Source organism: Serinus canaria, chromosome 1A, assembly GCF_022539315.1.
Source record: "Serinus canaria isolate serCan28SL12 chromosome 1A, serCan2020, whole genome shotgun sequence".
In the NCBI taxonomy this organism is placed as follows: Eukaryota; Metazoa; Chordata; class Aves; order Passeriformes; family Fringillidae; genus Serinus; species Serinus canaria.
Window position 1 is genome coordinate 19,978,144 of NC_066314.1, and position 24,695 is coordinate 20,002,838.

At 38.1% G+C, this 24,695-nt stretch overlaps 1 protein-coding gene across 1 annotated transcript in view; it reads left to right on the plus strand.

Annotated features, from left to right (window-relative positions):
- GRM8 (glutamate metabotropic receptor 8) overlaps positions 1-24,695 on the plus strand; it is a 308,738-nt gene that overhangs the window by 114,972 nt on the left and 169,071 nt on the right. The window contains exons 3-5 of the mRNA XM_050970061.1: positions 22,253-22,388; positions 22,848-23,002; positions 23,913-24,050. Coding sequence (XP_050826018.1) covers positions 22,253-22,388; positions 22,848-23,002; positions 23,913-24,050 — 429 coding nt within the window. The remainder of the gene's footprint in view (positions 1-22,252; positions 22,389-22,847; positions 23,003-23,912; positions 24,051-24,695) is intronic.

Here is a 24,695-nt window from a genome sequence, read left to right on the forward strand (position 1 = left end):
TGTATGGCTGTCGCTTCTGACACCTCAGCTGCTTCTCTGCTCTATCTTGCTGGAAGTTCATGCTTGTCTCTTCACGAGCAGCTGACACCAGCTCATTTTGATACTGATGAAATGGTCCACAAGACCTTCTTCCAGCCCTCTCACCCATAAAGGCCAGCTGCAGTGGTTACTGTGTGGTTATTGGATGAAGGAACTGATGAGAACAAATTGCCTGCCTTATTTATTACATTTAAAATTGGAAAAACTCATTTTTTTTCTCCAAGAAATGAGAAGAAACAAGGAGAGTGGCTGTTTCTACTTTTAATGGCCAAGACTTCACAGTTCATTGTGCTGCACTCTGGGTCTGGGTTGTGATTTTGCACTGTAGTGAATGAAAGGCCCTTATGTTTCTGTGTGCTTTCACTTTGGAGTCTCATGGAAACTTTAAATCACTTTCTCCTTTCCTTTGTTTTTATTCCTTTCCCACTGTATGAAGTTGAACCTATTTAACAGAAGTATGATATAACCCATAGGGGAAGGAAGTTATAGATAAGGAATTTTGTGAGATACATTCTTAAGCAAATGCAATGCACCTTTGAATTAAAAGGAGAACCAAAATAATGATCACTTTAGAGACAGTTAAATCTGGTGACTTGTAAAATCTCTTTTATCAGTGTTTGCTGTGAGCAAAGGGTTTTTCTTATTCCAACATTTTTCCAAAAGTCTATTAATAACAAGGTAGATAATTATATGTATTTAATATGTTTAACCTTTCTACATTTAAAAGGGATTTTTCTTTATCTTCACTTACCACAAGCATTGGATAAATTTGATCAGTACAGTTTTAGATATTGCACATAAGAGTCCATGTGAAAATGAGGGAAGAAGATAATTTATGCTTTCAAACGTAGGTGAATTTCAGGGTGGTGTATAAAATATGAAAGCAATACACAGAGGCTTTGCCTTGCTCACTTGAAACAAAATGGTCATTTCATATCTTAAAGAAAAATGGTGCAGGAAATAAAGTAAATTGAAAAAGTAAATAGGCTGGGAAACACATTTTAAATCCTAAAAAATATCATCTAGTTCAGTTGATGTCTGACTATGTGAACTGTACTGAGAGCAGTTGGACTGAGAAAGATTGCTGTGGATGTCACTCGAGCAAGGGTGGTAGGCAGGGAGCCTGGTTTCACAAAGATACAGGCAAAGAGATTGTGATACCATATTTTGTCCAGTTTACAACTGAATGGATGGTTTGGTGGAAGGTACTTCACATTTAATTGTATTCTCTTCAAAATAATCTGGAGAGCAAGGCTTCTCCCTAACCCCATAAATTACTAGTTGGGTTATGCCCTGGAGTATGAAAGTTTACTGCCCTATGAAATTGTTTTTGTTCTATCTACTGTAGCATAGTTTGTTCTCATTTTTCATACAAATATCTAATGAACATTGCAAACTATGAAAAATGAAACCCTTTTGGTTACTGCAGAGGGAGCTATACAGTATGAAATAGGACTTCTACAAGCAAACTTAATGGAATTGGTGAACCCAAATCAGTGACCGATTTTGTCTTGTTAAATTTCTTGCTATAAATGCAAATATTTTAGATACATGAGAAAGTATTTTTTCAGCATCTGAGAACTTTAAAACACTGCAGTTACTAGATATGTACAAATGGAAATAGATGTACAAAATCACCATATTTGAATATATAGCAAGAAGGGGTTCAGTATGTACCAGATAACTGCTAGGTTATTGTAAAAAGTCACTAAGAAAATATATCTGGGATTATTCTGTAATTAGTGTTTTGAGTCATTCATAAAAACAATAAAGTTCTCTTGATTCTAGAGCACTGAATTTCTTGTCAGATATATCTGGTCCTTGATTTCAGTTGTCCTAGAAACTAAAGAACTTGTTACTTCAAAAAGCTTCCATGCAGCCTTTAGAGATGTGCGTATATGCCTGTACATTCAGATTCCTCATTTGCTGTTTTTCTTGGCCAGTTTTCTGGGGTCCATGACAAAAAATCTGCAGACGCACATATGGTGATATAAAAATATATCTACAGTTTTAGATACTGGAATATTCTGGGAAGCTGCACAGAAATGTATCTAAATATACTTGGCAGATCTGTTCCAAAAAGGGGGGGGAAGTGATGGATGTATATGATGAATAAGACCACCAGCTTGACAAGAAGGCAAAGCTGCAAAGTACATGCAACGTTGGGAAGACTTTGCCATGGCATTAGGATCAAACTCTGTTTTTTGGAGCTTAAGACTGTAATAATGAAAAAAAGTAAAAGGAAAATTGATCTTTAGGCACTGTAAAGTTTAGGCTTATTGATGTTGAGGGAACCCCTGGACCATCTACTATAGCTTTTGGATGTGTTCAGGGGGACTAAGTGTACAAATGAAGAAAAATTCTAGCAAGGACTTTTGATGAGCATAAGGGAACCTTCTCTCAAAAAGCCCTTGAGCTGGAGATTATTGAAGACTAGAACAATGTGTCAGCACATTGTTTATTCTTCCACTCTTACACTATGTCATAACCAGAAAAGGACTATCAGGGAGATGAACCTTTGGTCAGACTATAATGGCTGTTCTTCAGTAGAGATTCCTTTGCAACTGTAAATCCAGCGAGCTCAGTTAGCAAAATTTAATTAAATGACAGCTGGCAGGGAACTTTCAGCCACAAATGTGGCGGGGGGGGAAAGAAAGACTATTCCAAATAAAACTATGGAACTAAATCCTTCTGCAGAGATGAAAAACAGTATCCTTTCCTACCATATATACAACTTTATTAGAAGGAAAGAATTTGGTCCATTCTAGACTTCAATCATAATAATAATATTATATTAATAGGCCTTTTTCTGAGTCTCTTCAGTGACATAATGCAACAAATCATTTATTCTTTGAATTTTCCTTCTCATTATTAATTATCAGCAAAGTGTGTAGAGATGATTGCTGCCCATATGTGGTCTGAGAAGTGATGATGAGAGTTTCCATCTCTCTGTGAAGATTCTGTGAAACCAGCCAAGGAATGAATTTGTGTTCATACTCCACTGTAACTGCCCAGGGACATGTTGTTTTCCTGTCATGAACAGTGTTTATCTCTGACAGAGCATTGCTATCCAACTCTTAGTGGGGTGGAACTCTGCATAGTCAAGGTTACATTACAGTAATTTTTTCCCAGTTGCATCCTGTCTGTGAAAACTGATTTTGTGTGAGTCAATAAAGTCCCACCGTGATGGCTCATGTTTGCAAAAGATGACCCTGACTTTGCAGACAGAAGAATCTGAGAAGAATTGAAGAGAGACTTTGACTAATATTCTGAAAATAGTTTGAAGGTGCTCAATGGGAAAATACCAGGAGTCTGGGGTATAATTAAAATATTTTCTTACACCCTTCATTGCTAGTCACTAGATTTAGCACTTGAGAGAACCTGGGCTTTTTCCTGGCTAGCTCTGAGAGTAAAATCACAGTTAATTATTAAGACATGATCTTGATAATTTCTCAGAATTTACAACTTCAGAATGCAGCTCTATGTGCATGTCCTTGTGTTAGTTTTTGATAGGTCCCTGTCTTTTTAATTTCACTGCCTCTGTCTCAGGGACCTAGACTGACTGTAAACTCTCCAATGCCATAGGCATCATTTCACTGTGTCCTGTAAAAAAAAAAAAAACATCTATTGGCTTTGATTTTAAATCAGATTCTCTCTGTGCCCTAGTCAAGCTTGGCATGCAATGCCAGTCTGAGGCATGCAACTTGGAGGAAAACATAGCAACACAGGAATTCAATTTAAGAAGTCCCAATGTGGGATTGCCTCTGGACTTCTGTCATCTGCAACATTGCCCTTCAGCTTCTAAAGGGCTAACCTGAATCTAACAGCCAAACAGATGGTTAAGGGTGATTTCTAGGTTATTAGTATAATATTTTCCAATTAAAAAATCAGCATCAAACTAAGCAGATCAATAGCTAATTCTATTGCACACAGTTTTGTGCTCTTAATGTCCTTTTTCCAGATGGGATTTTACAAGACAGAGTCTTGCTGCTGGAATCTCTTTAGGTTCATGACAGATGCATTTCCTTTCTTAAGTACCTTTGGTCTTGACCACAGTTATGGTAGTGAGGAGACTAAGCACTCCTGTTCTGTTTCACATTTGACAGCATAGGACAGTGTCTTTCTCATGGGACAGGGGAAGGTATGGTATGAAACAGACACAGGCTCTGTGAAGCCTATGTATAGAATGAGAATACCTACTCTGTAGGTATTCTCATCCAGAGGGAGTTTCCAGAGAATAATGCTGGATTGTGAATTTATTTTTTGGTGATAGGAGAATAAAATAGAAGCTGGAGATCCTTAGGGTCCCTTTTCTGGTCGTCTCCTCCCAAACAACTGTAATCTCATGCTTCATGGTTTTTTTCCTATGCAAGAGATGAATCATAACTCCAGTGAGTAGAAGTTTCATAGGAGAGGAAAAGTTGTGGAAGTCTGAGTGGGAAATGGCTAGACTTTGGTTACTAGAAGAGCTATGCACATAGTTGATTTCATAGGGGACACCTGCCAATGATTAGTTTATGTATCAAGAAGTAAAATTGTCATTGTGAAAAGGCCTATCTCAGGCTAAACGTTTTACAGTTGTACAAAAAACTCAGATGAGTTTATATCTGACACTGAGATCCTTATGCATTGGCCCAAGGAGTCCAAATCTGAAACCTGAAGTTGTTTCAAACCTTGCAGATTGTACACAAATATCTGGAATGGGTTCCAGTAGACCTTGTGTGCACATGCCACTGTGTGTAAATGCACAAGCATAACAAGGTCACTGTCCCTGTCTTGTAAACAGATGTTCTACACGGTGGCTTGGTCTCCTAAACTGGTATATGTATATAATGCTGCTTTCTTCATTGGGATTAAGTTTGTTTTCAGACAAGTTATCAGGAGTCGTATTCTGAAGTTACTATCTTTGTTTTCTCCCATGTTCCTTTAATTTTCATTTTTTGGCTACTCTGTTCTAATATAAGATAAACCCTCTACAAGGAACAAGCTCAAGAGGAAAGAGTGCAGATTTTTGCTCTTCAGAGCTTTCTTTTGCTTTTTACTATTTGTTGTGGTTTAACCTCAACTGGCAGCTAAGCCCTGCACAGCCCCTTGCTCATTCAGTCTTGCAGCAGGATGGGAGAGAGAATCAGAAGGGTAAAAAATGATAAAACTCATGGGTTGAGGTAGTTTAAAAGGTAAAGCAAAAGCAAAGCAAAGCAAGGAATCAATTCAGCACTTCCCATGGGCAGGCAGGTGTTCAGGCATGCCCAGGAGGGCAGGGTCCCATCACATATAGCAGTGTCTGAGTAAGACAAAAACCATCACTCCAAATGTCCCTCCCCTTTTTTCTCTCCTGCCCCAGCTCTCTATGCTGAGCATGACACGACGTGGTCTAAAATACTCCTTTGGTCCTTGGGGTCATCTGTCCCTGTTGTGTCCCCTCCCAACTCCTTGTACATCCTCTGCCTTCTCTGGTGGGGTTGGGGTGGGAGGCAGAAGAGTCCTTGGCTCTGAGTAAGCACTGCTCAGCAATAATGAAAGCATCCCTCTGTTATCAACTCTATTCTTGTCCTAAATCCAAACGTGCATTGCACAGTCTACTACAAAGAAATTTAACTTTATTCCAGCCAAAACCTGCACACAATTGAAATTTATTTCCTTTTTTCCATCCTTCCATCACTGACAACTTTCTAAATGGTGGGAGAGGGATACTGTCTTTTCAAACACTGCATCCAGTGGAACTTCATACATCTTTGGCTGATTGTGATCTTTCTAATATAGAGAAAAGCATTCTCAAAGTTGTTCTAATTCGGCTGTTAACAGAAATCAGAATATGAAAGAGTAAAAATTTTAATACTTAAATTTCTAGTAACTTTTATTGAATTCTTCTGGGATTTGAAAATACACATTTAACTTGAAAACTTCAATGCAAACTCTCATAGTAAGTTTATTATGAAGGGTTTGGAAGACCCTTGTCCCTTTACTTTTTCTTATAGTAGAAGTATGTATTTCACTGGGGAAACTTCTTTAAATAAGCAGAGCAAGAAAGTTCTTTGGAAGTCTGGAGAACAATGGATTCATTCCTTTTTTTTTTCCACTTCAAAACTTGACAATGATTAATCATAAAGCATTGCAAACAAAGGTGTATTATTATTTTAGCAGTAGGCATTTGCCAAAGATTTTGTTTTAGGATCAGCACTATTATTTGTGCACTACACTGAACAATGAGTGATTGTAGCACATCTCTCCAGTACTTACTTGCTTTGTTATCTTCTCTTTGTCTTCTATGTTATCTTCATTTTTTTATCCTCACTCACTACTTTTGTCCAAAAATAGAATGGATTTTTTGTTACTGCAAGGTGGAGTTTCTTTCTCATGAGTCTATAGGGCTAATAATATATCTTTATTCAAGATATAACCCAGAGTAAATTTAAGCACCTTCATTTTCCCCATTACATCTTTTGGCATTACATTTCAGGATTAATTAGTTATAAAAACATGTATTTCTGTATTTTTCTCTTATAATATGTGACATATCAGTGCTCCATGAATAATAGATTTTTGTCTGGTATAATTTTTGATAGCTTTTGGGACAAGGGAAAACGTAATGGAGAATGCTTAAAATGTTACATATGATGAATTGCCTCAAATTACTGAAGCCATGTGATCAGATGAGTAGTGTGGACAGGAAAAAATCCTTCAGGCTCTTGATGAGATAGTCTGTTGATCAAAAGTCTCTGTGGAGGAGACTAGGTGCACACTGAAATGGGCTTTTATTTCATCTTGTATTAATGGCTTAATGGTGTCCACTATTGTGCAATGCTCATAGAAGCAATTTTGTGCATGTTGACTATGTTTTTTGTGTCATTGCTGGTGTGTTTTTTTGCTTCATTCTCTAAAACTGTGGTGAATCTATCAAACCTTGTATTAGAAGGGGGTGCAGTGCAGACAACTTTTGTCAGTTACTGTATTCCATGAATACATAATCTGTGACAGAGCAACCACTTCCTTCCCCTTTTACAGCTAATGATGATTTACTGTAGTGCAGGTATTATTTGCATGAAAAGAGTTAGATCTAGAATATTCTATTAAATCAGATGGAAATGAGCACTTGCAAGTTTTCATCATTTACTTGCAAGTAAAACAAAGAAGAGTGCCACGCTGTGGAAAGGATTAAACCATCCTCCTAGTGTTTGTTTTGCTTTCCATGTCTTAAGCCCTTCTTCCATTTGATAGCTACATTAGTAGAGGTGTCTAGATTTCCCTTTTACTGTAGTGTTAATTCTGAACAGAGTTGCATCATTCATCTGATGTCACTGAGCAGCTTGGATGGGGTTGAGTGAGATCCATGTCTTCTAGCTGAGACTTTCCAAGTTTGGACTAGGAAAGCAAAACCTCTTCTTCCCACTGGCTGCCATTCTTTCCAGGAGATTTTACATTAGCTGTGCACTTGCAAGAAAAGAGCAGTGTTTTCTCTTTCTCCCTGCATGAAAAGCAGCTTTCTTGCCATGTTTTTGAATTTTATATTAAATAGAGCCTTTGTTCCTTTCACAATGTTAGTGAAAATGAAGCCATGTTTCTAGCATCTGAAAAAAGGACAGGTAGGGTTAAATCCTGTCCTAGTACAACTATTTTACTACATAACATTTGATTCTGTTTCCTGGACCTTTCCCAATAAGGCAAGTGCCTCCCCACTGTTACAGAAATGATGATCTGCATCAGATAACTCATCAGACCTCCTATCCAGAATCCTTTGTATATGTCTGCTGTATCATTTACAAAGTAGGATTAATTCAGAAGATTAATTTGGTATTTGTGTCCTCAAACAAAAAAACCCAGATGTAATTAGATATTCAATAAAAGTAAACACTGCCATATTTCTGCAATTTATTTTATTTGTTAAGGCTGCTTTCCTGCCTGGCCATCCCAGAGTCTCTCTATAGTCACTGTCAGACCACCTGGATGCCTTGCTTCACGCCCTATGCTCACTCCACAGTCGGACAAGGATGCCTTACCTTTTATATTTTGAGTGCCCAGTCACCTGGCAGTGACACGGGTCCCCATGCCCTTTGTTGTGCAAAAAGTTGGCACCAGCTCACTGCCTCTTGCCTCAGGCTCCTGCCCCCCAGAGCTTAGCCTGAAGCTCTCTCTGCAGCTGCTCACTGAGCCACCTGCACTGATGCATGGACATAGAATCTTCGGTCCAAGAACAGGCAAGTACCTTTTTATCATTTATTATACTCCAGAATTAAAACCATTTCATTTCTTTTACTCTTCTACATTGTTGTTTCATGCCTTAAATGCCTCTGTTCACTTTGTAAGCTCTCTTTGATTGCATGCATAGATTTTCCAGTGGCTTCCTTCAGCTATAAATTCTCATTCCTGTTGAGGCTCTCTGAGGATGTCTCCTGGTTGGTCATTTTTGTCCAAATGCTTTTTTTTTTTTTTTTTTCTCTAGACCTTTATGAATTCAGTTAGACCTTTATGAATTCAGTTAATCCTTTATCCCAACATGCTTCAGGAAATGCCAGTTAGCTGATCTGCTCACTCCTGGACTTCTTCTCAAGAGACATTTTACCACTTATTATTTAATGCAGAGATACAGAAGGCCCTTGGTATTAAATGCATAGAGACAGTGCAACAAACTTTCTTAAATCTACAGGATCTGTGTGGCCAACTTGAATTCAGTTACATTTTTAGAATTAAGGTAGGCTTCTGTAAGTTTATATATGTGGATGGCTGCAGAGTCACTAACTCCTTCATTTTACTGCTGTGTTGTAGAAGAAGTATTACTGATTCTTACTATCACTATATTTTCAGCTGGTGTAAAGAAACATAAAGACCTGAAGCAGTAGAGAAGATTTAGCTTTATTCTCCCAGTTTTTTATTACCCACAATGGTGAGAAGTCAGCAGATAAACTTCCTTAATATTTTTAGATCCTAATTGTGTTTTTACCCAAGTGTGTAGCTCTCAAAAAACTTTGAAGTCAGATAGGTAGCTCCTAACATCAAAATGGATATATATATATATATGAATTTTGAAAACGTAACTTGCAGCCTAGATTCTTAATGAAATAAAGCCAGCTGTCCCAATTTTTATATACCTTGAAAACAAAACTTAATAATAGACAAGTTAGTGTGTTTGGAAGAATGAGGGAGGTGAATGTCTGTTCATCTGTTTTGGTGAAAAAGGTGTAACTAGACTGAGTTGTTTACAAACTGAAGTTAGAAATATTAAAAACTAAACTGATTAAGAGGGACTTTTCAGTAAAGATGATTAGAAATAATTTCAGAAACACCTACAGCAGTGTGGGCCACCCTTCATGCCTTAAAATGCATTTTTAAACTATGTGCACTTCATGGAAATCATTTGATCCAGACATTGTAGGGTAGCATTCTTTGACTCACTACATTTGCAACCACTCAGAAATCGTATTTCCATTACATTGAAAATTCTGATACTAAAGAGAAATTAAATATAGAAATTTGTTTTATGAAATTTTAGAAATACACAGAGAAAATAAAGCTTTCATTTCTCAAGTATTTAACTGCTTTGTCTCTGAAGTGCTGACATATTATTTTTTACTGAGTTAAAAAAAAAAGGTACCAAACCCTCAAAACTATCCATAAAAAAATACCATTTTATCTTAATATTTTAATATTGCTAAAATAAGAAAGCCAACCAGTAAGTAATTTCATACTTTAAAATATTTTCAAACAAATGCAAAATATCTTTTTTTTTAATGAAACTGCCATTCAGAAAGCTAATCAGGGTCTTTGAAAAATATTCTAATCACCTTTGAGTGGAAGAGGCCAAGGTAGATGGTGACAATTGTCCCTTGCGCCTGAAAAATCTTTTCTCTTTTGGTCTAATTGATGAGCAGAGCTCCTGATGTATGATATGAGCTCATAGATGAGCTTTTACAGAGCTCCTCTATAAGATAATCATGACTTAGAAGGAAACTTCAGCTTGTTCCTGCATGGCTGAAGTCATCATGGCTCCTGAAGAAAATTTCCATGGAAGTAGGCAAAACCCCTTGAGCACCAGTTGCAAATGGTCACTTGAAAAGTGTTAGCAAGGGCTTAACTTCAGTGTAGGCTCTGTAGAGAATTTATGTGTAAATCCCATTTTATACCTGTGCATCTCCATTTTGTTGTAGGAGACTGAATTGATGTCATATTTACTTTCTGGGCATTAGATTTGCCTACAAGATTCCCTGTCAGAAGTGATCCCTTCTTGATTTTCCTCACAACTTTGTGTGTATAATTTCATGCTGAGAAAAGAATTATCTTTTTGCAGTTTCAGAAAAAGAATTAGATGGCTGTTATTTTTTGAGGCTATGTTTTTTGAATTTCCAAATTGAGGCTTTTTTTGAATGTCACACTTAAGCTCAAACAGTCCTAGTCAAATTCAGACTTATCTTCATTAAAGTTAAGTAATTCTTTATATGCAAACCCTTTTGATAGTTCAAATTAAAAGAAAATAAATATTGGATGAATAGAGATAACCTAATCTAAATAACACATACCTAATTTTAAGAATTAATTCCTCATATTGAACTTTAGGGCTACAGAAATACACGAAGAAAGATAAAAATTGATCTTGCTACATATCTTGAAGATAGCAAAAGTGTCATGGTTTAAGCCTGGCACAATACCAGTGCCCCCACGAGAACACCTACTTCCCTGGCACCTACTGTGAGATATGATCAGAGACAGAGCAAAGCAGGCTCCAACTTAAGGTTAAAAGGAAAAAAAAAAGCATTTATTAACCTACAACTACAAAGGAAGACACACAAAACACAATAGAACATAAGATGAAAACCTTCCAAAATTCTTCCTCCTCCCCCCACCAAATTTCCAATTTCATTGCCACCCTTCAGACAATCGATTCTCAGTCTCTTGAGGAGAGAGAAGTCCCTCTTGCGCCACACGCCTTCCATGTCCAGTGCTCTCACCACTGCACATGGATCAGAGCTGCTTCTGGGGTTTTTCATTTTAAGGATACTTTGACCAGTTCCAAAGGGAGCACAGTCCTTCTCCTTCTGGGACACTTGTCCCCCCCAAATTTCACCCCCTGGGGCCGAGGGGTCTCTTGAACAGAGATCGTCTTCTTCTTCTTCTCTTCTTCGAAGTGGAGGGCACCACCACACCCTCCTCACCCGTCGTCTCTGTTCACTCCTCCACATCACTGCACTCTCTTGGCTCTGAGCCATCGCCTCCCCCTAGAACGCAGTCTCTGTGGCACAGAAACACCCGTGGTTCTGCTGTGGCTACACAAGAAAAGTCCAGCCCAAAGCCACTCCATCATCTCCTCCCACCTAGAATTTTCTTAACATCTTCTCAATTTCAACAGCTTCTCAATCTCATCAACTTCAGGAGGACTCAGCTTTTGCAAGGTTCTCATCTTCCTCAGAGGGGTTAAAAGTCCCGAGCTCTCTCTCTCTGCCGGTTTACTTCGTCAACTCCCACGCCTGTCTGCCCTGCTGGGCACCCCCCCCTTCTCCTTCACGCCGGGCCATTATCACAGCACCACAGGCACCGGCTCTGTCTCTCTCTCCCTCGCAAGGGGGGGGGGGGGAATGGAGGATGGCTGCCCGAAGCCCTTGCAATGTTCTCCTCCACCCTTGGGCCCAGGCCTGGCCTACCTCTCTCTCCGGCCACATGGCTCCCCTCCCCCCCCGCCCAGCCAGATCTGGGCAGGGGGGGGTCTGCTCACTCTCCAGCAGGACTCCAAGAGGAAGTTCCCCTGGGAGATCACAGCTTTTAACCCCTGTGTTCTCAGAGGCGTATCCTGCCCTCAGTGGACAAACCAGGTGCCAATATTAAATCTGAACACTGATTGGATTGCCCACACCATCACAAAAAACTTCATTTCCTTTCAAACCACGACATTCCACCCTTCGCCTCTGAGAACACATTTTCTAAAATTATCATCCAAATTACAATAGACAAACTCTACTTAAACAATAAAACCTCTATTAATCTATCATCTTAACCTAATACATTACATGCTTTGCTCTTATTCTTCTTGATCACATCTCACAGTTCACCTTATCACTCATCCAAAAATCGATTTCCCGGTCAGGGAACCAAAAATGTCATGGTTTAAGCCTGGCACAATACCAGTGCCCCCACGAGAACACCTACTTCCCTGGCACCTACTGTGAGATATGATCAGAGACAGAGCAAAGCAGGCTCCAACTTAAGGTTAAAAGGAAAAAAAAAGCATTTATTAACCTACAACTACAAAGGAAGACACACAAAACACAATAGAACATAAGATGAAAACCTTCCAAAATTCTTCCTCCTCCCCCCACCAAATTTCCAATTTCATTGCCACCCTTCAGACAATCGATTCTCAGTCTCTCGAGGAGAGAGAAGTCCCTCTTGCGCCACACGCCTTCCATGTCCAGTGCTCTCACCACTGCACATGGATCAGAGCTGCTTCTGGGGTTTTTCATTTTAAGGATACTTTGACCAGTTCCAAAGGGAGCACAGTCCTTCTCCTTCTGGGACACTTGTCCCCCCCAAATTTCACCCCCTGGGGTCGAGGGGTCTCTTGAACAGAGATCGTCTTCTTCTTCTTCTCTTCTTCGAAGTGGAGGGCACTACCACACCTTCCTCACCCGTCGTCTCTGTTCACTCCTCCACATCACTGCACTCTCTTGGCTCTGAGCCATCGCCTCTCCTTAGAACGCAGTCTCTGTGGCACAGAAACACTCGTGGTTCTGCTGTGGCTACACAAGAAAAGTCTAGCTCAAAGCCACTCCATCATCTCCTCCTACTTAGAATTTTCTCAACATCTTCTCAATCTCAACAGCTTCTCAATCTCATCAACTTCAGGAGGACTCAGCTTTTGCAAGGTTCTCATTTTCCTCAGAGGGGTTAAAAGTCTCGAGCTCTCTCTCTCTCTGCCGGTTTACTTCGTCAACTCCCACGCCTGTCTGCCCTGCTGGGCACCCCCTCCCTTCTCCTTCACGCCGGGCCATTATCACAGACACCACAGGCACCGGCTCTGTCTCTCTCTCCCTCTCCGGGGGGGGGGGGGGAATGGAGGATGGCTGCCCGAAGCCCTTGCAATGTTCTCCTCCACCCTTGGGCCCAGGCCTGTCCTACCTCTCTCTCCTGGCCACATGGCTCCCCTCCCCCCCTGCCCAGCCAAAGGAGCTGGGCAGGGGGGGTCTACTCACTCTCAAGCGGGACTCCAAGAGGAAGTTCCCCTGGGAGATCACAGCTTTTAACCCCTGTGTTCTCAGAGGCGTATCCTGCCCTCAGTGGACAAACCAGGTGCCAATATTAAATCTGAACACTGATTGGATTGCCCACACCATCACAAAAAACTTCATTTCCTTTCAAACCAAAAAGCAAAGGGTTTTTAATTTTTTTTTTTGAATACAGGAAAACTGGGATTATTATGTGACCACAAAGAAGAGGAATGTCTTCACAAAGCAGATAAAGAGGTTTCAGGAGGAGAACATTAATCACAGCTGCTGTTTTTCTTTGAAGGCATGATTGAAAGTTGGGTTCCCCTGCCTGTGTACAGAATTTCAGTTCAAAGGAGTTGACTGAACACAATCCCTGAGCACTATTATAGCATTAAGAAGCAATGCAAGGGAGAAATTGGATAGCAGCCTACTATTAAAATCAGGCAACCCAGGACAACTTAACTGGAAAGTCTATTATAACACCAGTAAGATATTTAGAATAAACAAGGTGGAGAATGGAATAAAAACTGATAAACTAAAGAGGCCTGCAGGGAGCAAAGTATCTTAAAAGAAGAAAGATAATATTTGTTTAGAAATAAATGTTTTAAGAAAATTCAGTCCTTCTTGTGGTAGACTTTATTAAACATATTTAGAGAGAATGCTGTAAGCTCCTTTGTCATCTTCACAATCTTCTATGCACTACTGTGGACCTATACTTGGAGGTGAACTGATGATTTTTATGTCTGAACTTTCTCTAGAATGTCTTTGAATTGCCTATTAACAGCTCAACTACCTACAATATCAAATCCAAATCTTTGCCACTAGTCAGGCCCATTAGTATGAGGAAATGTAAAGAAATGGAGAAAAGAATTAGGGCCATATTTAAGCAAATTTACTTTTAGAGGGAAATACTTAAGGTGCCAGGCTTTGAGTCTGTGCTATTTACTTTTATATAAACCAGAACTGATGTTATTTTAAAAGCAAAATTTGAAAATATTTTAGAATTGATGAAATTTCTTTTCATAACCTAGGTTCCCCAGATCTTTAGAAAAGAAAAAAACCTCCCAAAATATAGAGGGCTTGAGCCTTTCTTCATTAAGGCTCAAGCTGGCATGTAGCCAGAAAACAGAATATCACAGTGTATTTATCTTTTCATATTACGCCTCTACAAGTTCTAAATCTGCAAGTAGCAAGAACAATGCTTCCCCAGAGGGAAATATCTATATCCACTGTGATGATAAAAACACATAGCTCTGGAAGCATTGCAACAGCTGACCAGTAAATGTAAGTGGAGGCCTATTTCAATTACTCTGTTTTGGAGTTTCACTGGGCATCCCATATCCTTTATGAAGTAATTATCTATGGAGTCACTGTGGAGAGGAAACATCCTCTCTCACAACCTTCCAGGGTTCATTTTTTCAGAATTTTTTTTGAGTGGCTAGATGATTTTTCCCATTCATAAACATCTCCACTACAGATTTTTCTTTTAGCCTTTCACTTTCAAGGCTGTGAAAGTTGGCTTTCATTTACACAAATAGCACTAAAAATCAAAGGATAAAAAATGTGTTTGTAGGTTGGGGTTTTTTTCCTCAAATCTGAAAAAAAGAGAAATCTGTAGGTCTGGAAGTGGTGGGAATAGTCTTTGCAGTTATTTTCCATCAGATGCTGGTGTTAACAGAATCTGTAGTGCTACATTTAGAACTGTTTCTTCTGTGAGAAGAAAAAAAAAGAAAATGGAAAGAGAATGTTTTAGTTTTCAGAATGGAAGTGCAAAATAGCAGATCCCTGCTGTTTCATGTCACCTCAGAAACTGACTCTGATGGCTGAAGCCAGTAGCCAGTGGTCTCATGTAGCAGCAGAGCTGGATTATTCTCTCCTTTTCTCTTTTAGAATTAGCATCTGCTTCGACCACAGTGTAAGGATCTGTGTGAGCACATGTGCTTGTGAAATATGCATGGCTGTATGCCTGTGAGTGCATGTAGGAATGTGAGAAACAGGTTCAAAAGGAATGGGTGAGTTGTATTTATCAGAATGTAGTGTGTTCATTCATGGTCTTGCTTAATACTATTTTTTTTCATTTTTTGCAAAAAGATTAATAAATGTAAGACCCAACAATAAACCGTTTGCTAAAAAGCCTTTTCTAAAACACTGTAATAAAAAAGGGAGACTTTGAACTCTTAACAGCTGCTAGTTCTGAGTAGAAAAGCTCATAATTGTACCTAACATGTTCGTGAAAAGCATCATCAACCTGCTTGTGCAATAAAAAAAAATCTTTGTCAGAAATATGAAGGGATTTTGAGGAGATACAGTTTTACTTAAGTGAAGGAAATAAGATACCAATATATGGGTTTGAAATGCAGAATGTTTTTGTCTGTTCAAAGATTATAACAAAATCTCATCCTCCATTATATTTAAGTGTACTGGAAATTAGGTGCCACTTTTGTCAATTCAGAGTAAATTCATGTTTATGTTACTTTTTAAAAAGAATTATTTTCTTTCTGTGACTTTACATCAAAAAGTATTGCCACTGTTGGCTGAAGAATTGACTGCCTTTGCAGAAGTAAGTCAGTGAATTTTTTTCTGAAGTATTTGGTGATCTTCTGGGGAAATGAAAAGAGTTTGGCTTATTTCTGTAGCACAGGTAGTTTGTGACTGCAGCAAAAAAGGTGCATTGATATGGGATTTTATTAAACCACATTTGGACATGAATAGCAGGCAAGGTGCCATGGCATTGGCTCATTGAAACCACAGAGTATGCTGAATGCTCAGGTTCTTACTCTTTAAGCTAAATAACCCTGAAGTCTGCACAGTGGCATCAGTGAGAGTATTAATTTCCTGTGGTTGTTAAGTAAAGGTAGCTTTGGATAAAATGCATGGCTGCATTCAGACCTCCCAGCATCAGCACTTTGGCATTAAGGAAACATTTAATTTTGAGTTATTGCTCGAGAAATTTTATCTTCAACTTGTAATTATATCTTCCTAGGTGTCACTCCCTGTTGACTCCCACTCTAGAAAATTATTCCTAAAGGAATCTAGGGACACACAAGAGGATGGCAGGTTGGTTTCAGTTTAAATAGTTATTGCTAAAAGTGACTGATTACCAACACCAGTAAAAGTCCCATGTAGAACAACCACTTGCCTTTTCTTTAACATTCAGACTTCTTACCATCTAAGTTTGAGGAATAAGGAACTCTTGGCTTAAAAAGAATGTCTTGATAGATTCACTAAGTGGCATAAATATTCTGATTTTTGTCAACAGAACTAGAGTTTGGACCATCTTGTAGTTTTTATATATTCAATAATCTTCATATTGATCTGGGTTTCTGGCAATTGGAACAGTCTTTCAATATAACTAGGTCTAGTTTTTCTAGACTTTCAGTATAACCAGTGGAAGGACTGGAAGAGGAGGAGAAATGCACTTGTGTGTTTTTCCTTATGTTCTTCTGTGTCATGTCCTATTGCTGGAAATGTGCAGTATTCCTTCAGACAGAGGCTCTGTCAGCCTGCAGCAGCACCCTGTTGTTCTCAAAGGAGTTTCTTGCTGGGGCATCTTCTGAGTCTCTGACATCTGTTCCCCTACTTGGAAAAGGAACTCTTCTGCCTTCATATATTTCTGTAATGTGTTCTGGAAACTTTCCACAGACCTACATTAAAATTTTGTTGGCCTAATGACCAGTGACCTATAATTCATAGTAAAAAAAGGACATGTGTACTTGAAGGCAGCTGAGAAATTCCTGCCAGGCAGGATTAGATCCCAGATATGGCCTGGCTATTTGTCTTGAGCTTTTTCAGGAGCAATGTGATTTGTGATGAAGCTCTCATTAAATAATTGACTGGCAATGCTGCGTACTGAGTCAGGTGAGGTACACCTCCTTATGCTAACAGAGAGATTGTCAAAGTGCATAGCTTCATCCCTGCCCTATTACAATGGTAAGGCTATTTATATTTATGTGGGGAAATAGTTTAGAGGGTAAAATGATTCTGAGTAGTACAATTGAGGTCCCAGCTGTGGTCACGTGAACTGAAAACTGTTCTCAACTTTCTCAATACAAGACCAGGGACCACCCTTATATATCTTACTTAGCTGATTCATAAGGTAGTGCTGAATCCTAGCTGGGATGGGAGAGAGTTCAGCCCTGTTATTTGCATTGAGCTTCACCATTTAGTCTTTTTTCAGGAAATTAATTTGTTTGTACAAGTTTTCTACCAAGTCTACTTGCTATTTTCCAAATGCACTTTCAACATCTTGTGACACACATTCATGTAGTCGAGTATCTAAGGGTTTTCAATCAGCATGGCATCTTGTGACTTCAAAACCCACACAGGCAAAAATCAGTATTCATTATTATAAATATTATTATGTTTACCTACTGAAATTATGTGGGTACTGCCTATCCATTCTTTTTTTCCATATCTTCAAATATCTCACTTTTTTTTTTTTTTTTAGTTTGGTTATGTTTGTTTAGTGTTAACCTGTGTTCCCACAAGCTGTGTTATACAGTGTACCTGTAAGAAAAGCAAGCCTAACCTGGTAAAATTTTTTTAACATGTGATTTTATCTCAACATAGATAAAAACTTGTTGTTGTAGACCAGGTCTGTTGTCTGTTTTTAAAAGCACATGAATTTCCAGCTGTAACCATGGTGCAGAGTGGCTGGACTGAGCCCCTTATCAGGAATAAGACAGCTCCTGCCTTGAGCCTGATTTCCAGCTCCTACCTCTGCTCTTCCTCTCTTTATCATCCCCTTGCCCCAGGTGCTGGGTATGGCACTTCATAGCTGCTGGACAGAAGACAAATGGATACTTGTCAGCCCTGACACAAGGTAGTTCATATTGACTGTTTTATTCCTCCAATCAAGCTCTGGGCTGACCGAGGACAACCTTGGCTTTACAAATCTGAAAACAGGTGAAAGAGGGTTAGCAGAACTTGGTGGTAAGCCTTTATTTTCCTCCACAGTAGCCAAAGAGCTACTTTCCTTCAGTGCCCTCTTAATGTCTTTGAAATGAGTGATAGATGCAAAGTGTTAATTTCACCTCCCGTGTCATATATGAATTAGGGAACGGATACCATAGCAGTACAATTACTGATGCTGTTTGTAGTAGCTACCTGAAATTAGTCTGTCTGGCTCTCTCTCTTCTTTATCTCAATAACTTTAGTGCAGCACTCTCTGAAGCCTCATTATAAGTCCTTTTAATTGATGGGACTTAAACATATAATTTTCCTTTCAGTAAGAGGAAAGATAGCTCTCATTTCCTTATACAAATGCTATATCTATCATCATTTTAGCCAAGGGAAATTCAAACCAATGCATTTTTTTTAAAGTACATCCCCAGACAATGAAGGATCTTAGAAACTAGCAACAGAGACAATCAGTTATCATGCCAAGTCAGTCAGAAATGCTGATGGAGTGAAATACAATTTGTTCTTATAATTCAGAGCCATGAAGTCTCTTGAGACCTTAGATGTCTGAACCATCTGCCCTTTGGCACCTCTGCAGCGAGTGGTAAATCCATTGGTATCACGTATGAGACATCTGTTCTTAAGCCCTATTTATTCTTGATTTGGGGAAATCTCTCTTTTGTTCACACTTCACGAGATTAATCCTAACTCCTGGCCTTAAACTTGTCCTTTTAGTACCTCTGCAACCTATTTTGGAGGAATAATTATTCCTTATTTAGTTTGCTGGCTCACAGGAATCCTTTTCCAAGGCTTATCTCTCTCTGTGTCTGGGCACTTAGCCCAGGCTGTAGATTTCAAAGGCAGCAAGGTGCCAAGAGGTTAGACACTGTAATGTTGTGAATACCTTTGTGAATCTAGCAATTCATCATTAGCTGAAAAATTGATATCCTGCTATTTTTTTGAGCAACAGTTTTATATGCCATATATAGGTAAGGATGTATACAAAGTGTTTTGTGAGTTGGAGATAGCCTACAGAATTAATTATAAATGTAGCAACGATGCTGAAGTGTATTTTATTTTGTTCCTGGTAGTACTTAACACATTCCTCAATGCAGAGATGCCAAGATACACAGTACAGTCATGACTGAACTTGCTGCTGCAATGATGGAATGATGTTTCTTCTACACTATTTTCATTGAAAATAGCCTTTTTAGATGCTGCAGTTCTTCATTGCTTGATATCCATTTCAAAAAGTTGTAGATGGATGTACGTATTTTATTACATATATGCATTTTGTAATATTTGACTTTGATTTTTATGTGGGTAGAATGAGTTTTTTTCCTTAAGGGCCATTGCATAAGTAGAAGTGGAAAAATTCACTTACAAAATGTATGAGGTAAAAAATTATTCCTTTACATCATTTTTAGGATCTGTTTTACTTTTTGTGCTGAATGACTTTGGGGACAGCTGAGAGCTTGGCATTTTTTTTTTTTTTTGAGCATTTCTTTTTTTAACAGTGAATTGCTGATTGTTACACTTACAGGCTATCTGCTAAATATTTCTCTTACATTTTAGCCCTGGTACTTAAGAAAGAAAGTAAAGGACTTTGAAGTGTCTATCACTATAGTCTAATATCTGGTTAGATAATTGGTTAAAGCTTTTCACAGTAAAGTGCCCATTTTTCATTGTTGGATTTTCAAAAATATCTGGTAAATATAAGGATCATCTGCTATAAAGGCTTATTTGTTATTGGAAAATTGGTTTTCCATCATGGGGAGACAGGATATTTGTAAAAATGTGAAGAAATTTGTTGCCATAAAAAGGTTCTTTATTTCATTTTATAGCATATAAGAGTAAATTATTTATGTTATATTGTTGCGCTATTTATGGATGGTAAGGACCTATATACAAACAACTTTTGTTAGAAATGGCAGATATTCTGACTTGTAAATATTATTTCTTCCATGTAAAGCAGAGAAGAATTCAGGACAAGCCTGCACTATAGACTGAATTTCTCAATCCAGTAAAATAATAATGAAACATCGCAAGTAATTGATGCATAACTGAAAAAGGTGATCTGCTTGCCTGTGACTAAAGCTGGGTGATGTAAATTGAAAGTTGTTTTTACAGTGGCAGTTGATAACTCCATCCTTCATCTATGCCATGTCTAAACTTGATTCAAGCTTAGGATTTGGCAGTTCAGAGAGCTATTGAAGTCAATGAGATTCTGCAAAGGCAGCACAAAATCTGATAAGGAATTCCCAGCATTTAAAAAATATTACATGGAATGGAATGGAATGGAATGGAATGGAATGGAATGGAATAGAATAGAATAGAATAGAATAGAATAGAATAGAATAGAATAGAATAGAATAGAATAGAATAGAATAGAATAGAATAGAATAGAATATTTCAGTTGGAAGGGACCTATGATGATCATGTAGTCCAACTGCCTGACCAAATCAAGGCTGATCAAAAAGTTAAAGCAGGTCTTAAGGTGCTCTGTCTTAGTGCCTCTTAATTACAGACTGATTTGGGACAGTTTTGAATCATTCCTACTCATTTTTTGAATAAAATAAGAAAAATATCTTCAGACATACCTTTATTTTGTTTATTGTGCTTAAAGATTAAATACATTAGGCTTAAGAAAGCTTACACAAGGGACTCTGGTAACACCTTCATGTTAATCTACATGCCAAGCTTCATCTGGCTGGACCCTTGTTTTTGTTCAAATCCTACTACTGAAGGTATTCATCAACCTAATTTGTGAAGTGCTTTGGAAAAACAGAATTCTAACATTTTGATAGGAGGAACAAGATGGATGAGAATGTTGGAAAGCCTCCCCATACACAACGCAGCCATCTAACTGTGACCTTAATTGACTAACTGCATTTAGTGCAAAGAAATGTACGTGTCTCAAATGATCTTATACATCAGAGGATAAGTATCATAGCATTCATTAAAAATAGAGTACCTCTTTTAAAAATCATTAAAAATAGAACATCTCTTTTAAAAAACATTCTTATTCACACTGAAAACAATCTTCAGTGTAGAAGTATTTAGATGTAGGGATAAAATTTGCTTGCGTTTGTCTAGTAACTTGTCACATTTTGTCAGAGCTAGATATTTTCTCATTTTCTTAATTTCCCCCCCTATTCCCCCCAATAGGTTCTTATGGTTGGAATAACAAAATTCAAGAACAATCATTAGGGGCGTGTTAGATGTAGTAATGAGAATCAGGCAATAGTTCTAGAGAAAAAATAATTAAAATAAGAAAATCAGCAAGCAATCAGAAAGATCATGTATGGTATTGGAAACTAGTAGCAATATGGACTCAGTGATTAATGAAACAGGCTCAAGAAATTTTTCTCTTGCATGCTGAAACACAGATAACAGTGTTGCAATTGGAGAGCTCCCCTGAACCGGTCTATGGAAGCTATAAGAAATCACTATGTTTCTTTAGAAATCAACCCTTTTTACTTGACAGGTAAAATGCAAAGATTTCAATCAGCACCCTCTGTCAGGAAGAAATATAAATATAATCTCTGAGTTTGTGTTCATTTGCTGATTAGTAATTTAGAATATTCAATGACAGCTTCTTCAATAATTGAGACAACTCAATTAAGGATGTCATAATAGCAGTTTAAAGTGATCTGTATATATTCTCTGCTACATACTCTCTGCTGTCAAAGCAGAGGTGTGTGTCAGTAGCTGACACCAAAGAGCCACATCATGAACATAAGGTGACTGTAAAACTGTGGATCTGTGGCTCAATGCAGTGCTGTGGCAAGGCTGGGTTCTCAGCTGCCATAGATTAGGTAGGTCTGGGGAACCTGGTCCAGCTGAGCCAGTGTGGTGCCTGACAACCGGTCTCAGAATGTTGTTTAAAAATTTCCTTAAAATATAAAGAACAGGTAATTGTGTTATACTCATTAATGCACCATTAAGTGTGTAAGCCTGTACAAGGCATGTTTTGAAACACAGAGATAATGTGAGTTTTGGCTGTGCTGCTGTATCTCACTTAGCACCTTGCTTTGTCTGATTGCCTGGTTAGCTAAGAATTTTTTGAAGTGTGGATATTTACTGTATTAAAATTCTTTTTTTATCCTTTTAATTTTTCCTAGGAGGTGTTTGCATTGCTCAGTCACTCAAAATCCCTCGGGAACCAAGACCAGGAGAATTTGAAAAGATCATTAAGCGCTTGTTGGAAACTCCAAATGCTCGAGCAGTGATCATGTTTGCCAATGAAGATGATATTAGGTGCCTGTTTCCTAATTTTTTTGAAGATGTTCCTCTTCATAAAGATGCTTGGTTGGCTGGTGGAAAATAGACTAACAAAGAAGTTTCAGATTCAATCCTATGTAAAAATTCTTGGAAACCTGATGATAAGAAATGGAGTTGTAGTTAGAGAGTGGGCCAGTCCTTTATTCTGTGTAGCTCCAGACTTCTCCTAGCTCCTGGGAGTGCAGTGCCAATGGACAGTTATTTGGCAACTGAAAAGGAAGAAGCCAATAAGAATGCTAAATAATATGGCTAAAGATGAAGCAAATTAACTTGTATATTACTGTATCTTGAGTTCCTTATAGCTGTTGTTGAATATGCTTTAGAAAACTATAGATTAATTACTGTAAGTTTATGCATAGCGAAAATAAATGCTGGGTTTCTCAAGTTCTTTGTCAATGGAATTTGTTTAATTGGTAATTTGTTGTTTGTTTGCAGGAGAGTACTAGAAGCAGCCAAAAAAGCTAATCAGTCTGGACATTTTCTCTGGATTGGCTCAGACAGCTGGGGGTCAAAAATTTCACCAGTCCAGCAGCAGGAGGAGATTGCTGAAGGAGCAGTAACCATTCTACCCAAAAGAACATCCATAGATGGTAAGGATGCATGTGGCACAACCTTTCACTTTCTGTCAAAGTTCAGTACTTTAGATCTCTTTAAAAATAATTTTAAAATCATGTAGTCCTTGATTACAGGGAATTCAGGAAAAGCTTTCCAACCAAGTTACCTGAGTTGGCCTGGTACAACAATAATTTAAAATACCTGTTGAGACGAGGAGATGCTGAATCTGCAATTAGGCAATCTTGTAATTGTCTAATAATGATGATACTTGGAGTTGAGAGCTTCTTAACCATAGCCTGGTCATTCAGTGGGACAAATAAGGAGAGTACTGGATGAATGATAATGAATCAGATTATTCTCTGGGGAGGAGATTGATCTGTGCCCCGCTTTCCACTCCTTTAAGATTCTTGGTGGATGAAGTGGAAGTTGGTTTGCTGTACCTTATTCTTGTGAGGGTACTGGATATAGTAGCATCTCTTATGTCTGGATAAGTGTGCTAAACTGGTAATTGGCTAGGAAAAATGAACACTATTGATGTTACATAGAGAATTTAGCCACTGGGAAATACTTGTAAGGAGCTAATCCAGATAGGATGCGTTAATCATGATTTCATTATGACAGCTTTGTGAGGGCAAGGATGGTGATCACCAGGTTTAAGTAGGAATCTTTAGTTTCTCAGCTGGTGTCATTACTATATAAATAGAAGGAGAAATATAGGTGTCCTGGATGTGCTCTTGTTCAACAAAGAGCTACCCCATGATTTTATGTGGCCTTGAAATGAAGTCTAATCCTTAGATGCTGCATGCTCATAAAATAGTTTGTGTCTAAGGATTTTTCTTGTTCTTATCTTTATAAAAAAATCTGATATTGTATTTAAAGTTATATTTTTATACTATTTTTATATGTATCATATTTTAACGCTTCTTTCACTTCTCTTCAATGTAGGATTTGATAGATATTTTCGGAGCAGAACACTTGCTAACAATCGAAGAAATGTCTGGTTTGCAGAATTTTGGGAGGAGAATTTTGGATGCAAGTTAGGATCACATGGAAAAAGAAATAGCAATATCAAGAAATGCACAGGTAACCGTGAAAGTAAAACATTATCTGTAAATTGCTTATAGAAGTGACAGAAAGGAGCTGCTTTCTTTTCATCACTTTTCTGTCTCCCTTCAATTCTCCAATGCATATTGCTGAGTTGTAAGAAAAGTGTGACCCATTTTTAATCTGAAGAAAAAATTCATGGACGATGTATGAGAAATTTAGTAGTTGATTTGCACAAATACAGTGATGGTACAGATTTTATTAAAGACCAGTGCAAGTGGTTCAATTTCATTTATGTTTTAAATGACCTCCTCTCTAACCCTATCTGCAGTTGTCAATATGATTTTTTTAGCAAGTGTGTGCAATGTGCATCATGGTAATTTTCATATTGCTAACCCTAAAGTATATACAGTGAAAATTAAATTTATGTTTAAACTATTGAAGTCTTGATGATAGGTCAAGTCTAGAACTACTTATTTAGTTTACAAACTGTGTTTGAGGATGAAGGAAAAAGCAAATCAATAGGTTCTTATTACTTGTCCCCATGTGCAAAAGAAAGATCCTCTATCATATTATAAATCTGAAAGCTTCTAAAAAGTTTGAGCAAAAACTTGAAGTAATTTTCACTAGATTTGCAAATGTGCTTGCTCAGGCATCATACCCAGATGCAATTGTCATGACACC